This window comes from Carcharhinus amblyrhynchos, chromosome 26, assembly GCF_965287045.1.
Source record: "Carcharhinus amblyrhynchos chromosome 26, sCarAmb.v2.hapA, whole genome shotgun sequence".
Classification (NCBI taxonomy): domain Eukaryota; kingdom Metazoa; phylum Chordata; class Chondrichthyes; order Carcharhiniformes; family Carcharhinidae; genus Carcharhinus; species Carcharhinus amblyrhynchos.
In genome coordinates, this window is record NC_137349.1 from 14,008,449 (window position 1) to 14,024,269 (window position 15,821).

General features: G+C 47.0%; 1 protein-coding gene across 1 annotated transcript in view; it reads left to right on the top strand.

Moving 5' to 3' along the window:
- The first annotated feature begins 516 nt into the window (after positions 1-516).
- LOC145358846 (SHC-transforming protein 2-like) overlaps positions 517-15,821 on the top strand; it is a 37,867-nt gene continuing 22,562 nt past the window's right edge. The window contains exons 1-5 of the mRNA XM_080213178.1: positions 517-1,029; positions 11,149-11,219; positions 13,088-13,148; positions 13,706-13,825; positions 15,018-15,071. Coding sequence (XP_080069304.1) covers positions 601-1,029; positions 11,149-11,219; positions 13,088-13,148; positions 13,706-13,825; positions 15,018-15,071 — 735 coding nt within the window. The 5' untranslated portion in view covers positions 517-600. The remainder of the gene's footprint in view (positions 1,030-11,148; positions 11,220-13,087; positions 13,149-13,705; positions 13,826-15,017; positions 15,072-15,821) is intronic.

Here is a 15,821-nt window from a genome sequence, read left to right on the forward strand (position 1 = left end):
CTCTCTCTCTCTTTATCCCACTCTCTCTCTCAATCCCAATCTCTCTATCTCTCTCTCTCTCAATCCCAGTCTCTCTATCTCTCTCTCTCTCAATCCCAGTCTCTCTATCTCTCTCTCTCTCTCAATCCCAGTCTCTCTATCTCTCTCTCTCTCTCAATCCCAGTCTCTCTCTCTCTCTCAATCCCAGTCTCTCTCTCTCTCTCAATCCCAGTCTCTCTCTCTCTCAATCCCAGTCTCTCTATCTCTCTCAATCCCAGTCTCTCTATCTCTCTCAATCCCAGTCTCTCTATCTCTCTCTCTCTCTCAATCCCAGTCTCTCTATCTCTCTCTCTCTCAATCCCAGTCTCTCTATCTCTCAATCCCAGTCTCTCTATCTCTCTCTCTCTCTCTCAATCCCAGTCTCTCTATCTCTCTCTCTCTCTCAATCCCAGTCTCTCTATCTCTCAATCCCAGTCTCTCTATCGCTCTCTCTATCTATCTCAATCTCTCCCTCCCTCCCCCGGGGTTGCGATGCTGCGGTCAGTGGATGATTCACTCCCTCAATGACATCAGCGGCGGGGCTGGAGAACCTCCTGCTTCCAGGGGGGCAGTTCTCGGCGAATGAAACCCAAATATGACCGGTTCCGGAGCGAGTGGGTGAGCGCGGGCAGCGTGAGGATGAGCGGGCGGCTGGGTGCAGCTCCCGTGGCTGAAGAGCCGGAGGACGGCACCACTTTCTGCACCTTCATCCCCAGGATCCCGCACTGGAAATTCTCGCCCTCCTCCCCCGGTTTCCTGAGCGGCCGGAGCCCGGCCAAGGAGCTGGCTGCCCCGCGGGCCGGCCTGGCCACCGTGCTGGGCTCCTGCGACTCGCTCTGCCCCCCTCCCTGCTCCCCGGGCCGGCTGCCCGCCAGGAGGCTGCGGGTGGAGGGGCTCCGCCTGGCCGGGGAGGGCTGCGAGCGCAAAGGCAGCTTCATCCAGAAACCCTCGGAGGGCTGGCTGCACCCAGACTCCCAGATCCTGGGCTCAGGGGTCTCCTACATGGTGCGGGTGAGTACCGGGGCTTGGGGGGTTAAAACCCCAGGGTGCTGACACCCTGCACCCATCCAGCTGGTACACAGGGAGTGCCCATAGCACCCTCTGCTCAGACACTGCCCCTTCCTCACTCACTGCTAACTGCCCCAATCATTCTGCAGGGAAAGGCTTTCGAGAAAAGTTACAAGAGAAGTTGTATTGTTGGGAGGGCAGAGAGAAACAGAGAGACTGACAGAGAGAGAGAGGCAGATAGACAGAGAGCTGTGTCCTGAGACACAGAGAGAGAGAAACTGACAGAGAGAAAGAGAGAGAGACAGAGAGCTGTGTCCCTGAGACACGGAGAGAGAGGCAGACAGACAGAGATCTGTGTCCCTGAGAGACAGAGAGAGAGACAGACAGAGAGCTGTGTCCCTGAGACACAGAGAGACAGAGAGAAAGAGAGAGACTGACAGAGAGAGAGAGAGGCAGACAGACAGAGAGCTGTGTCCCTGAGAGACAGAGAAAGAGAGAGACAGACAGAGAGCTGTGTTTCTGAGACACAGAGAGAGAGGCAGACAGAGAGAAAGAGAAAGGCAGGCAGAGAGCTGTGTCCCTGAGGCACAGAGAGAGAGAAAGAGAAAAGCAGGCAGAGAGCTGTGTCCCTGAGACAGAGAGAGACAGAGAGAAAGAGAGAGACAGACAGAGCTGTGTCCCTGAGACACAGAGAGAGAGAAAGAGAAAGGCAGGCAGAGAGCTGTGTCCCTGAGACACAGAGAGAAAGAGAGTGACAGACAGAGAGCTGTGTCCCTGAGACACAGAGAGAGAGACAGAGAGAAAGAGAGAGAGAGTTGTGTCCCTGAGACACAGAGAGAGAGAGACAGAGAGAAAGAGAGAGAGACAGAGAGCTGTGTCCCTGAGACACAGAGAGAGAGAGACAGAGAGAAAGAGAGACAGACAGAGAGCTGTGTCCCTGAGACACAGAGAGAGAGAGACAGACAGTCAGCTGTGTTTCTGAGACGCAGAGAGAGAGGCAGACAGAGAGAAAGAGAGAGGCAGACAGAGAGCTGTGTCCCTGAGACACAGAGAGAGAGAGACAGAGAGAAAGAGAGAGACAGACAGAGAGCTGTGCCCCTGAGAGAGACAGAGAAAGAGAGAGACAAGACAGAGAGCTGTGTCCCTGAGACAGAGAGAGAGGGGTACACGCAGAGAGGGACAGACATTCAGAGAGAGAGAGCTGTGTCAATGAGACACAGAGAGAGACAGAAACATAGACAGACAGACAGAGAGCTATATTGCTGAGACACAGAGAGACAGACATTCAGAGAGAGAGAAACAGGGAGAGACAGACAGACAGCTGTGTCACTAAGACGGAGAGAGATTGACAGAGAACTGTGTCACTGAGACACACAGTGAGAGAGATAAAACAGGGAATGACAGCCCTGTTACTCTAACATCTGCTGTGGGAATGTTTCTGGAATCTTTAATTAAGGACTGAGTGACTGAAGGCTGAGAAATTGGAGTTGGTGAGAAAGATTCCACATGAATTTGTTTGGGTAGATTTTGCTGAATGGACCTGAGTGAGTTTTGTCAGGGGAATGTGGATGGATGTGGTTTATCTGGACTTCCAGAAGGCATTTTGGATGGCACGGTGGTTAGCACTGTTGCCTCACAGTGCCAGGAATTTGGGTTCAATTCCAGCCTCAGGAGTTTGCACATTCTCCCTGTGTCTGCATGGGTTTTCTCTGGGTGCTCTGTTTTCACCCCACTTGCCAAAGATGTGCAGATTAGGCGGATTGGCCATGCTAAATTGCCCCTTTAGTGTTGGGGGACTGGCAGGGAAAATCCATGAGGTTATGGGGATAGGGCCTGGGTGGGATTGTTAGTGCAGACTTGATAGGCTGAATGGCCTCCTTCTACACTGTAGGGATATGTTTATTGTAGAATAGTTACAGCACAGTAAGAGACCATTCAACCCCTCACATGACGGGGTTGACGCTGAAATGAGGTTTCCCCTCACTAGGGGGCACAGTTTCAGAATTTGCGGTCTCCCATTAAGATGGAGATGAGTAGGAATTGCTTTGCAGTGTTCTGTGGAATGCATTCCCCCAGAGAGCAATAGGGGAGCTGGGTCACAGAATCTGTTCAAGGCTGAGTTACACAGATTTGTGATTGACAAGAATTGATGGTTTTGGGGGAAGAGGCAGGAAAGTGGAGTTGAGGTTACAGTCAGATCAGCCATGATCTAATGGAATGGTAGGGCAGGCTTGATGGGCTGAATGGCCTTCTCCTGCTCCTACTTCATTTGTTCTAATGTCTGTTTCAGCTTCTGAAAGAACATCTCGGCTAGACAGCTCGTCAATCTTTTTCCCACAGCCTTTTTCTATTCCGATAATTATCCAATTCCCTTTGGGAAATTATATTGAATCTGTCTCCGCTACACTCTCGGGCAGTTCCAGATCCTGACCACTTGATGCATAAGAAGAGATTTCCTCATGTTGCCTTTGGTTCTTTAGCTAACCAGCTTAACTCGATGTTGTCTGGTTCCCAATCTTTCTGCCAATGGGAACAGTCTCTTCCTGTTGACTCTGTTCAGGCCGCTCTGTGATTTTGAACACTTTCTCCTCTCAATGTCTGTACGATGAATTCCACATTCTCTCATCTTTCCACGTAACTGGAGTCTCTCGTCTCTAGAACCGTTCTTATCTTTTTTCCAGCACTTTCTCAAATGCTATCGTATTCTTTCTAAAGCCCGATACCTGGAATTGGACACAATACTCCAGTTGAGGCTAACGCTGTGCCTTATACAAATTCACCATAATCCCCTTCTCTCTGCACTCTATCCTTCCGTTTACAAAGCCCAGGTTCCTGAACACCTTCTTTCTCAACTTGCCCTGCCACCTTCAATGATTTCTGCACATGTACCCCCAGTCCCTCTGCCCCTGCACATAATTTAGAATTTCGCCTTTCATTTCTATTGCTTCTCCTTGGTCTTCCTCCTAAACCGTATCATTTTGTTGCACTGAATTGAATCAGCCAATTGGCCAATGTATCTGCCCATCCCAACAGTTTGTCAATGGCCTCTTTGTACTCTTGTTATCCACAAATTTTGAAATGCTGCACTGAACACCTGAGCTGAAGTTAAAGTTTGTAAAGTTTCAAGTTTATTTATTAGTCACAAGTAAGGCTTACATAACACTGCAATGAAGTTACTGTGAAATTCCCCTAGTCGCCACACTCCGGCGCCTGTTCAGGTCAATGCACCCTAACCAGCATGCCTTTCAGACTATGGGAGGAAACTGGAGCACCTGGAGGAAACCCATGCAGACATGGGGAGAACATGCAAACTCCACACAAACAGTGACCCAAACCAGGAATTGAACCTGGGTCCCTTACGCAGCAGTGCTAACCACTGTGCCGCCCCTTATTAATGCAGTGCAGCGAATACTGATCCCTGAGAAATCACACGGAGAATCCCTGAGACATTACACTGAGAATTTCAAAATGCTCGTTGCAGATAGTTTAAGGTTATTTGAGTTGTCTGAGGGGCTTCCATACAGTTATGTTACATATTAAATTCACTGTGAGCCACACAGCCTGAGGGGGTCCTTTATGATTCCTGTCCCCTCAGTGTACATTGATTAAAAGGCCTTACACGGTGAGTAGCCTTTCTCCATTCTAACTTGGTGGCAGCTGCCTCAAGCTTGAGTGCATCCCTCAGCACAAAGCCCTGGACCTTGGAATGTGCCAGTCTGCAACACTTGTTCGAGGACATGCCTTTGCACTGGAAGATCAACATGTTTCAGGCAGCCCTAGGAGCATCTTTCATTCTCCAGCAGCAGTTGACGTTTGTCCTGGAGTGCGTCTCAAGGAACAGTGTCTCAGAGCTGCCCGAGATGAACATCAACAAATATCACCAATTTCCAGATGTCCTTTGCGAAGAAAGGTATATTTCACAAGGTGTGTGAGTGTCTCTTTCCCCCTTCCCACAGCCACTTGGAGGGCTGCATGCAGATACCTCGGGCATGCATAAAGGACCTGATGGGAAGTGCCCTTCTCACCACCAGCCAAGCTAGGTCTTAGTGCTTGTTTGAAAGTTCTGCTGATGAGGCGTTCTGCTAGATGACAGACAGTCTGCTCAGGGAATCAGCTGGTGGGATCCACCCTTTTCACTCAGGGATTTGTAGGCATTATGTACAGACCAGGGCAGCACAGTGGTTAGCACTGCTGCCTCACAGCGCCAGGGACCCAGATTCGATTCTGACCTTGGGTGACTGTGTGGATGTTCTCCCTGTATCTGGGTGGATTTCCTCCGGGTGCTCCGGTTTCCTCCCACAGTCCAAAAATGTTAGGGTTCGGTGGATTGGCCATGTTAAATTGTCCGTTAGTATCAGGGGATTAGCAGGCAAATCGTGAAGTTACGGAGATAGGACCTGGGTGGGATTGTTGTTGGTGCAGGCTTGATGGGCCAAATGGCCCCCTTCTACACTGTAGGAATTCTGTGAGTCCCTGCCTTGTGGTCTAAGGTGTTTTCCTGAACAGAGTTTTTTCACGAGGACAGGTGATATGACATGGTCTACTACTCGGAGTGTTTTGCAGCAATGCATCGCAACACCAGAGAAAGGTAGAAGCTCAAGATTTAGTGACACTTGGTGTTTGCGTACCGAGAATCTACGCACAGCTTGATGCAGCTGCACATAGAGGTGGACATCAGGATGTTGGTGCATTTTTTTCCTCCCTTATCCAGAGATTTGTGTCTCTTTGGACACGATCAATCTTGGATCTCCAGATGAATTGAAGATGGCTCGGGTGATGGCTCAGGATTGGGATATGGGCCAGGCCTGTGCCACATGCAGCAACCCCTGAGAGTACCTCAGACCTGATGAGCAGGATTTTATCCACAATGGAGGGGACATGCCCAGTTTCTGCTTTATCCTGTCAATGTGCTCCTTCTGGTTTTTGGCACATGCTCCATTTGCCCTGAATCATATCCCAGCACCTTCAGGTAATCTGACCTGACGGTGAAGGGGACAAAGGATCGGCTAGCCCAGTTCCCAAAGAACACGGCCTTGCTTTTGCCACTATTTACCATGGCCCCCAAGGTCAGTTTGAATTAGTCACAGAAGTTCAGAAAATGCTTCTGAACTAAAATTGGATCCGAGCTGAAGACAGCGACGTTGTCCATGTACAGGGAACCTTCAACCTAAGTGCCTCCACTGCTGGGATCATCACTCCTTTTATGCCTGGACTCTTCCTGACGGACTCAGCAAAAGGTTCTCTGCAACACACAAACAGGACTGAGGAGACTGGATTTGATCTGAAAACTTTTGATTCTCACCCATTGATTGTAATTGCACTACTGATGCTTGTGTACAGCACTTGAACCCAGTTACGGATGTTTGAGCCTCTCAGATGCTATGGAGTAAAGGAGACACGAGTTCAGCTTCTTCATAAAATACCTTTATTCTTTTCATCCACCTCCACACAATTCTCCAGCAACAAAATAATGCCACCTGTAGCCCCTTTGTACATCTGTGACTTCTATTGGACAATTGACATCAAATTAGGACTTAATTGGAAGATCTGTTAACCCATTCCTAACAGCAGATTCCCTCTCCAAACCCCACCTTGGACAACATATCCATCATGTCGATATTGAGGCCCTGGTGAAGAAGAAGAAGGAGGCACATGACATGCATAGGCTGCTGGAATCAAGTGGACCCCTTGAAGAGTATAATGGGTGCAGAAGTAGAGCGAAGAGGGAGATCAGGAGGGCAGAAAGAGGATACCAGATTGCTTTGGCAGATAAGGCAAAGGAGAATCCAAAGAGCTTCTACAAATACATAAAGGGCAAAAGAGTAACTAGGGAGAGAGTTACTCCCTAGTTACTCTTAAGAATCAACAAGGTCATCTATGTGCAGATCCACAAGAGATGGGTGAGATCCTAAATGAATACTTCCCATCAATATTTACTGTTGAGAAAGACATGGATGTTAGTGGACTTGAGGGAATGAATAGTGATGTTTTGAAGAGTATGCATATAACAGAGAAGGCGGTGCGGGAAGTCTTAAATCGCATCAAAGTAGATAAATCCCTGGGACATAATAAAGTGTATCCCAGGATGTTGTGGGAGGCGAGGGGGGAAATTGCGGGTCCCCTAGCTGCGGTATTTGAATCATTGACAGCCTCAGGTGAGGTGCCTGAAGATTGGAGGGTGGCAAATGTTTGCCTTTGTTTAAGAAAGGCTGCAGGGAAAAGCCTGGAAACTACAGGGTAGTGAGCCTTACATCTGTTGTAGATAAGTTGTTAGAAGGTATTCTGAGAGATAGGATCTACAGGCATTTAGAGATGCAAGAACTGATTAAGGACAGTCAGCATGGCTTTGTGAGTGGAAAACAATGTCTCACGAATTTGATTAAGTTTTTTGAAGGGATAACCACAAAGGTATATGAGGGCAGTGCAGTCAACGTTATTTACGTGGACCTTAGCAAGGTCTTTGACAAGTTATCACATGGTGTGTTGTTGCATAAGGTTCAATCTCTTGGGATCCCAGGTGAGGTGCCAATTGGACACAAAATTGGCTTGATGACAGAAGACAGAGTGTGGTTGTAGAGGAGTGTTTTTCAAACTAGAGGTCTGTGACCAGTGGTGTTCCTCAGGGATCAGTGCTGGGTCCACTGTTATTTGTTATTTATATTAATGATTTGGATGAGAATATAGGAGGCATTGTTAATAAGCCTGGAGAAGACACTAAGATTAGTGGCATAGTGGACAGTGAAGAAAGTTATCTAGGATTTCTCTGTTTTTGTACTTACTACCCCTTGTAAATGAAAAACCCAAAATCTCATATACATTGTTCTTTCTCTGTCAATATTCTTGCCACCTTCTGTAAGCTGTGCCCACGAACCTCCAGGTTTCTCTGTCCCTGTAGATGCTTTAGAATTGCGTCACTAAGTCCATATTGATCTCCTTCTGTCAAAATGCAACAAATCTCACTTTCCATTCCATCTGCCACTTCTCTGTCCATTCTGCTAGTCTATCTATGCAATCTTGCATAGATAAATTACAGATATAAAGTAAATAAATTACTCTTTAGTGTTCCAAGATGTGTAAATCGGGGGATCAGTGGGGTAAATGCGTGGGGTTATAGGGATAGGGACTGGGTAAGATGCTCTGTCAGAGAGTAGGTGCAGACTCAATTGGCCGAATGGCCTCTTTCTGCACTGTTGGGATTCTATGATGGTTATTGTAGTCAGTCTGTCTTATCCTATTTCCCTTTACTTACACAGATTGCCTTGAATTGCTGCTGGGTCAGTGAGTTCCCTTTGTACATTGGTTTGTACCCAAAGTGAAATACGATGAGCTGAATCTCTGGTGTATTGGGCAGTGAGAGATGATAGTAGTGGAGATGGTGGGCAGAATCCTAAATGATTCAGCACTTTATCCATTTCCAGCATTATTTGTGCCCTGTGTGACCTTGCCTCCTCATCTGGTGTGCTGGGAGCTGTGATGAGCTACTTAAGAGACCAAAATGTAATTTGAGCAGCTGTGATACTCAGTATCCAGCCCTCCCCCAGCCAGTAGAATCCCTCCCGGCTCTCGGGCTGTGCTGCTGCTATTCTCTGTATTCATGCTAACATATCACCTCCTGAACGCAGCCCAGTCCTTGTGTGAAATATGTCTTCCTAGGTTTCAATCCTGTTTGTATTGTGTGTGTGTGTGTGTGTGTGTGTGTGTGTGTGTGTGAGCATGTTTTGATTTGATTTGATTTATTATTCTCACATGTATTAGTGTACAGTGAAAAGTATGGTTCCTTGCACGCCATACAAAGCATACCGTTCATAGAGAAGGAAATGAGACAGTGCAGAATGTAGTGTTACAGTCATAGCCAGGATGTAGAGAAGATCAACTTAATACAAGGTAGGTCCATTCAAAAGCCTGATGGCAGCAGGGAAGAAGCTGCTCTTGAGTCAGATGGTACGTGTCGTCAGACTTTTGTAAAACTTTACTTATTAATGTCACAAGTAGGCTTACATTAGCATCGCAATGAAGTTACTGTGAAAATCCCCTAGTCTCCACACTCTGGCGCCTGTTCAGGTACACTGAGGGAGAATTTAGCATGGCTGATGCACCTAACCAGCACGTCTTTCGGACTGTGGGAGGAAACCGGAGCACCCGAAGGAGACCCACGCAGACACAGGGAGAACTTGCAGACTCTGCATAGACGGTGGCCCAAGCCTGGAATCGAACTTGAGTCCCTGGTGTTGTGAGACTTCTTACTGTGCTCACCCCAGTCCAACACCGGCATCTCCACATCATGAATACAGACACAGGAGGGAGTACAATTTGAGAAGTCTCAAAATCTTAAAACAAAAAGTCTGTGTGATCCTGGGCTTTATTAACAGTGTGTTCGAGTACAAAGCAAGGAATTTACACTGAACTCTTTTGAAGAATGTAAGAAATAGGAGCGGGTGACCATTCAGCCCTTCAAATCTGCTCTGCCATTCGATAAGACTATGGCTGATCCACCATCTTGCACTTTCCCCAGGACTCTGCGCTCCCTCAGTGTCCAAAAGCTTACCAATCTCAATCTTGAATGTTTTCAATCACTGAGCGTCTGCAACTCCCTGGGGGAGAATTTCAAAGATTCACGACTCCCTTAGTGAAGATATTTCCCCTCATCTCAATCCTAATGGCCAATCCCTTTTCCTGAGAATGTGACCCTTTGTTCCAGATTCTCCAGTCAGGTGAAACAACCTGTCAGCATCTATATTGTCAAACTGCTTCAGAAATTTATATGTTTCGAAGAGATCACCTCACGTCCTTCTAAACTTGAGGGAATATATTCCTACTCTACTCAAACTCTAGGACTTATTCCAGGTGTCAGTGCCAGAATCTGAAACAAAAACAGAAAATGCTGGAAAATCTCAGCAGGTCAGACAGTGTTTGTGGAGAGAGAGAGAACAGAGCCAATGTTTCGAGTCAGGATGAGATTTTCAAGCATTTTCAGTTTTAGTTTCAGGTTCCAGCATCCTCAATAATTTGGTTTCTATATCAGTCTGGTGAACCTTTGTTGCACTCCCTCCATGGTAAGTATATTCTTCCTTAAGTAAGGAGACCAAAAGCTGTCCACAACACTCCTGGTGTGATCGCACCAAGATTCAATTGCAGCAAGATTTATTTTGCTCTTGTTCCTTAATTCCTCTGTAATAATGGATTTCCTCTCCCTAATCACTTGCTGTACTGACATGTCAACTCCCTGTGGTGGATGTGTATCCAAGACCCTGTCAGCTGGGGTATTGTGTTCAATTCTGGGCACCACACTTTAGGAAGGATGTCAAGGCCTTGGGGTGGGGGGGAGGAAATTACCCCAGTGGTTCCAGGGAGGGGGAAACGTCGGTGACTTCTCCCCTTTCTTGGGTGTGGACGTCAATGACAAGATAGCATTTGTTGCCCCAAAGTGTCTCACTCGGCCGTTTCAGAGTCAACCACATTGCTGTGGGTCTGGAGTCACATGTAGGTCAGACCAGGTAAGGATGGCAGACCGGTCCTGAAACCCCTAGAGGCTTCAGGATCACTGTCACTGAGATTAACTTTCAATTCCAGATCCAACAAATTGAAAGCTCCCCCTCTCCTAACGGCAGAGAAGGTTCAGAGGAGATTTACTTGAGATGCTCAAAATTATAGAGGGAGTTGATAAAGTGAACAGATTGGTAATCACAGGCACAGATTTAAGGTGATTATTGAAAGAACCAAATGTGACCTGAGCGAGACACTCAGTTGTAGCAAACTTCTCCAATAAAGTCAGAAAGAAATAATTTGGATAGATGTCCCATCATTAACAGCGCTGAGGGAGTTCCTGCAAGCAATTCAGAAAGGCAGCTCACCATCACATTCTCGAATACATTTTGTGATGGGTAGTAAATCTGGACTTTGTCACTGAGGCCCACATCCTGTAAAAAAGTAAATATTTATGGAGGTACAGATTCAAACAGAACTTTCACAGGATCATTGGAAAGACAATGTACTGGGACTAATTAGATAGTTTCTTCAAAGAGCTAGCATAGCTACTAAAGGCTGAATGGTCATATTCTGAGTTGTGAGGCTGTGTCTAATTTTGATTGTGTTTCTGTTTGATCCTGGATCTTCTGCTAACAGTATATGGGCTGTATCGAAGTGATAAAATCAATGAGATCCCTTGACTTCAACACGAGAACACAAGTCACAAGGTAAGACAATGTCTACATTGCTGACCGAATGTTCACAGAATGGGTCAATGTATAGGATTAAAACTGATTCTGATCATTGACTATTACTAAAGAAGCTTAGAAGCAAATGGGTCACACTATAAATAAAATCAATATTCGAACTTTATCCTCAAAAATCTTTCTTAAAGATAGTATCTGCTTATTGTACTGCTTTCACTCGGGTAGTCGATCTCTGAGCATTCTCTGCAACTATTAACACATTCACAGGGCGTGCAGTCCCTCGCTCTATCTCCTTTTCATTTTCCTCATTTTCTCCCCCTCTCATTCTCAGTTTCTGTCTGTTTCTCTCTCTGTCTCTCCCTCTGTTTTTCTGTGTGTGTGTGTGTGTGTGTGTCTCTCACTCCCTGTTTTTCTGTGTGTGTGTGTGCACGCATGCATCTCTCTCTCTCTAAGTTTGTGTCTGCTTCTCTGTCTATCTGTCTGTCTTTTTCTCTTTGTATGTCTCTTTGCGTCCCTCTTTCCCTCTCCGTGTTTTTCTCGCTCTGTCGGTCTCTCTCCTAATCTGTCTCTGCTTCTTTTTGTGAGTGTCTCTGTCTGAGTGTCTCTCTCTGAATGTCTCTGTCCCTCTCCAAGTGTTTCTCTCTCTCTCTCTCTGAGTGTCTCTGCCTTTCTCTGAATCTCTCTCTCTGTCTCTCCGAGTGTCTCTGTCACTCTCTGAGTCTCTCTCTCTCTCTGTTTTTCTCTGAGTTTCTCTCTCCGAGTGTCCCTCTGTCTCTAAGTGTCTCTCTTTCCCTGTCTCTCTCTGAGTGTCGATCTGTCTGTCTCTCTCTGAGTGTCTCTGTCTGTCTCCCCACAGCAATAAGTAGTTGATTGTGTGTGCTGGTGTTTGTGTGATCATCACACAGGGACTTGAAGAGCAGACAAGATTTGTTGTGCTGACGGTTTTGTATTTAATGGTGATCAGTCCTTGGCCGTGCGGAGCAGAGTAAGTGGTGCAGTGCTGAGAGAGGGTGGAAACAGCAGGGCAGATCGATAGAGTGAAGTGAGAGCTGACTGCAGCACTAATCTAATATTAATGGTGTTCATTAAAGGACCAGTCTTGTTCTTATATAATCGAGACGATCAGGACTGAAGCCAAAACTGAAACCAACTCACAAACAGTGAATAAAATCGGCTGTAAAGTTCCTGGGTGGAAACGGCTCCTATTATTTGGGTGTTTAGGATGCCAATTGAGATAAAATGTCCTTAGTAAAGAACAAACAAAACCAGGTTTCCATTTCCCACTTGTGAGCAGAAATGAATCACAATTTAACGCAATTTGTCAGCGCACAGCTGCATTCTGTCTGAAGTCAATTTTTATTTTAAAATTTATTTGTTTAATATTTGCAAATACAAATAACAGACCAACAGCTCACAAACCGTCTCAGGATTCAAATTCTTGTTTCTAGTCCTCGCTGCTAATTTGCTTTTCCCAGAGGCAGCTGCTCCCAGCTAAAACATTTCCAAAAAACACTAACTCCCAACATCTCCAAACCCCATCCCCACCACCCCCCTCCTCTCCTGAAGGTGCTGACTCTCACTGGGGTACAGGGTCCTCCTGCTCCCCTGAAGGTGCTGACTTTATTTGGAACCATTCTCATGAATCTTGCTCTCTAGTGCCCTCACACCTTTCCTAATGGGTATTACCCAGAACCCTGTGACTTATTTCACAACAAGTGATTCTTGGGATCTTGGTCTGTCAAAACTGGCTGCTCACATTCAAGTTGTGAGTCCTCCTTGGAGGGGTGGGAGAGTCTGTGTGGCAGTCTGGGGTGGAGTGAGGGCTGGAGGGATGTTTGGGACAATGACGGAGTGCAGCTTCTGATATTCAATGATGTTTCCTTTTGCAGGGAAGCCATTAATCGGCTGCACGAGACAGTTCCTGGAGTGAGAGGTGTTTGGAAAAGGAAGGTATAAACCAATGAGTGAGCTGGGACCAATGATTGACCTCCCTCAGGGTGGGGCAGGGGGGCTTCATTTTGGAACATCGTCATGTTGACATGAGATTCCGACAGCTTTTGTAGACCGCCCGAGTTTGGGTCTCACGCTCCATGTGTTACCCACCCTGTGACCAGCACTGCCCTCGAGGCTCATTGCCACAAGCGAAGTGGGGGCTTCCCTTCAAGACCCTGCCCGCCCCAAAATGACTCTCAAACCTGGTCACTGATTCTCTCACTGCAGAATAGGAATTAGGGATAAGGAACGTTAATGAACATGAGGAACGTTCTGGGCAACAGGTCCCATCACCAAGGCAATGGGTCCCATCACCAGGGCAACAGCCCCATTGTTAAGGGAAGAGGTTCCATTGCCACCATCTGATGAGCCCTCTTACTAATCTCACGTGAAATGAGGCCTCAGGGTTGTTGCTGCCTGGGGTTCCGGATTGTGTGGTTTGATTAGTCAGCAGCCAGTAACCGGTTAAATTTGTTCCATAATTATTACCTGTCTTTGTGTTTTATCCCCTTTAGCCTTCGAACCAATACCTTCAGTCCATCCTGGGGAGAAGCAACCTGCGATTTGCTGGAATGAGCATCACCATCAACATCTCCATCGAAGGGTTAAACCTGGCACTGCCGACCACCAGACAGGTAACGGCAACGAGGCGAGTCAGGGGCGGAGAGGTAACAGTGAGGGTTGTGGGGGGGGGGGGGGGGGGGGGGGGCGTGTGCAAAGACGGGAGTGGAGGCTGATGGGGCAGTGAGGGGAAGGGGAGGGGTGTGGGGGCAGAGATGGTATCAGTCATAGAATCATAGAAGTTTACAGCAAGGAAACAGACCCTTCAGCCCAACTTGGCGAAGCTGCCCTTATTTTATTAACCATTAATCTAGTCCCAGTTGCCCACATTTGGTCCATATCCCTCTATCTTACCCATGTAACTATCTAAATGCTTTTTAAAAGACAAAATTGAACCCGTCTCTACTACTACCTCTGGCAGCTTGTTCCAGACACTCACCACCCTCTGTGTGAAAATATTGTCCCTTTGGATCCTTTTGTATCTCTCCCCACTCACCTTAAACCAATGCCTTCTAGTTTTGGACTCCCCTACCTTTGGAAAAAGATATTGACTATCTAGCTGATCTATGCCCCTCATTATTTTATACACCTCTATAAGGTCACCCCTCAGGCTCCTGCGCTCCAGGGGAAAAAGTCCCAGCCTATCCAGCCTCTCCTAACAACTCAAACATGGGGGACTGATACCAATTTGGGAAGAGGAAACATCACCAGCTCAAACCTGTTCAGTGCAGAGACTTCAGCAAGACAGGAATAAGTGAAAATGAAAAGCGACAAGAAGAGATATAGAGACGGTTAATGTGACTAACACTGTGTTTGGGATGATCAGAGTAATGGATACTGATTGAGGAATGGGTAAAACACAGAAATAAAAAGCACCTTACACCAACGGTGAGTGTGAATAAACACTGACACCGCGCTGGGTAAGTGTGAATCAACACCGACACCGCGCTGGGTAAGTGTGAATCAACACTGACACCGCGCTGGGTAAGTGTGAATCAACACTGACACCGCGCTGGGTAAGTGTGAACCCTCTCCTGCCCTCCCCCACATGTACAAACACCTTCATTCAGTCACAGACACTCAGACAGGGATGTTTGGATGGAGGTTTGAGCCTAGGTGAAGTGTGAGGTTCTGCTGTTGCAGACAGTGTGTGTGTTACGTTACCGTGTGTGGGACTGAGAACTCGGGATGTCAGTGTCGCTGTCTTCATGGGGCTGAGAGATTCTGACTGTGTTTAATGAAGTGTTTTTTTTGGTTAATGCACAGATCATCGCAAACCATCACATGCAATCGATCTCCTTTGCTTCTGGTGGGGATACGGTAAGGAGCTGTTTGAGCTGACCTTCTCTCTGTCTCTCCTCCTCACTGTTCATCACAACAGCAGCTTCAGATAGCAGTGCAAGCATTCCCTAAATCACCCCATTGTATTGGAATTGGGATCTTGCATGTGGAGGACTGTGCAATAACTGCTTGTTGGGTGTTTGTCAGATGGTGCGTGTGAGTGCTCCACAATATTTACCACTGGTGTGGAGAGAAGCGGATGTTTGGCTTTGTGACTCCCTCCCCCTGTCAGAATCAGTGGGTGACGAGAGGTTATTTATTGTGGCATCGCAGCTCAGTTTGATATGATGCCCACTTTCACTGCTGTAGTAGCTGCTCCTCTGAGGGGTATGAATGGGAAGGGTCCTCTGTCCCGATTGCCCCATGCAGAATGGGTGCTGAGATCTTGGGGCAAAGTGTGGGCTTTTGCAGCCAGACTGATCCTGGAACTGAGAATGAGAACATCACTGCAGCACTCTGTGAATAGTAATAAACCCTGTGTCATTTGTTTGCTTACTGGTGGTTACCAATCATTGCAGTTAGCTGGAATTTATTGGAAGCAGTAATCCTGAAAGGGAGGATTCTGGAATCAGTTCCACACTGACTTGATCAACTTGCACAGCAGCGGCTAGGAGAAGGAGATCGAACGGACTGTCTGCCCCAATCTCCTGCAGTCCAGGTTACAAAGTAACCTCTACTCTGTAAACATTATTCCAGGAATACTTAAAGCTGGCATGAAATTCCTCAGAC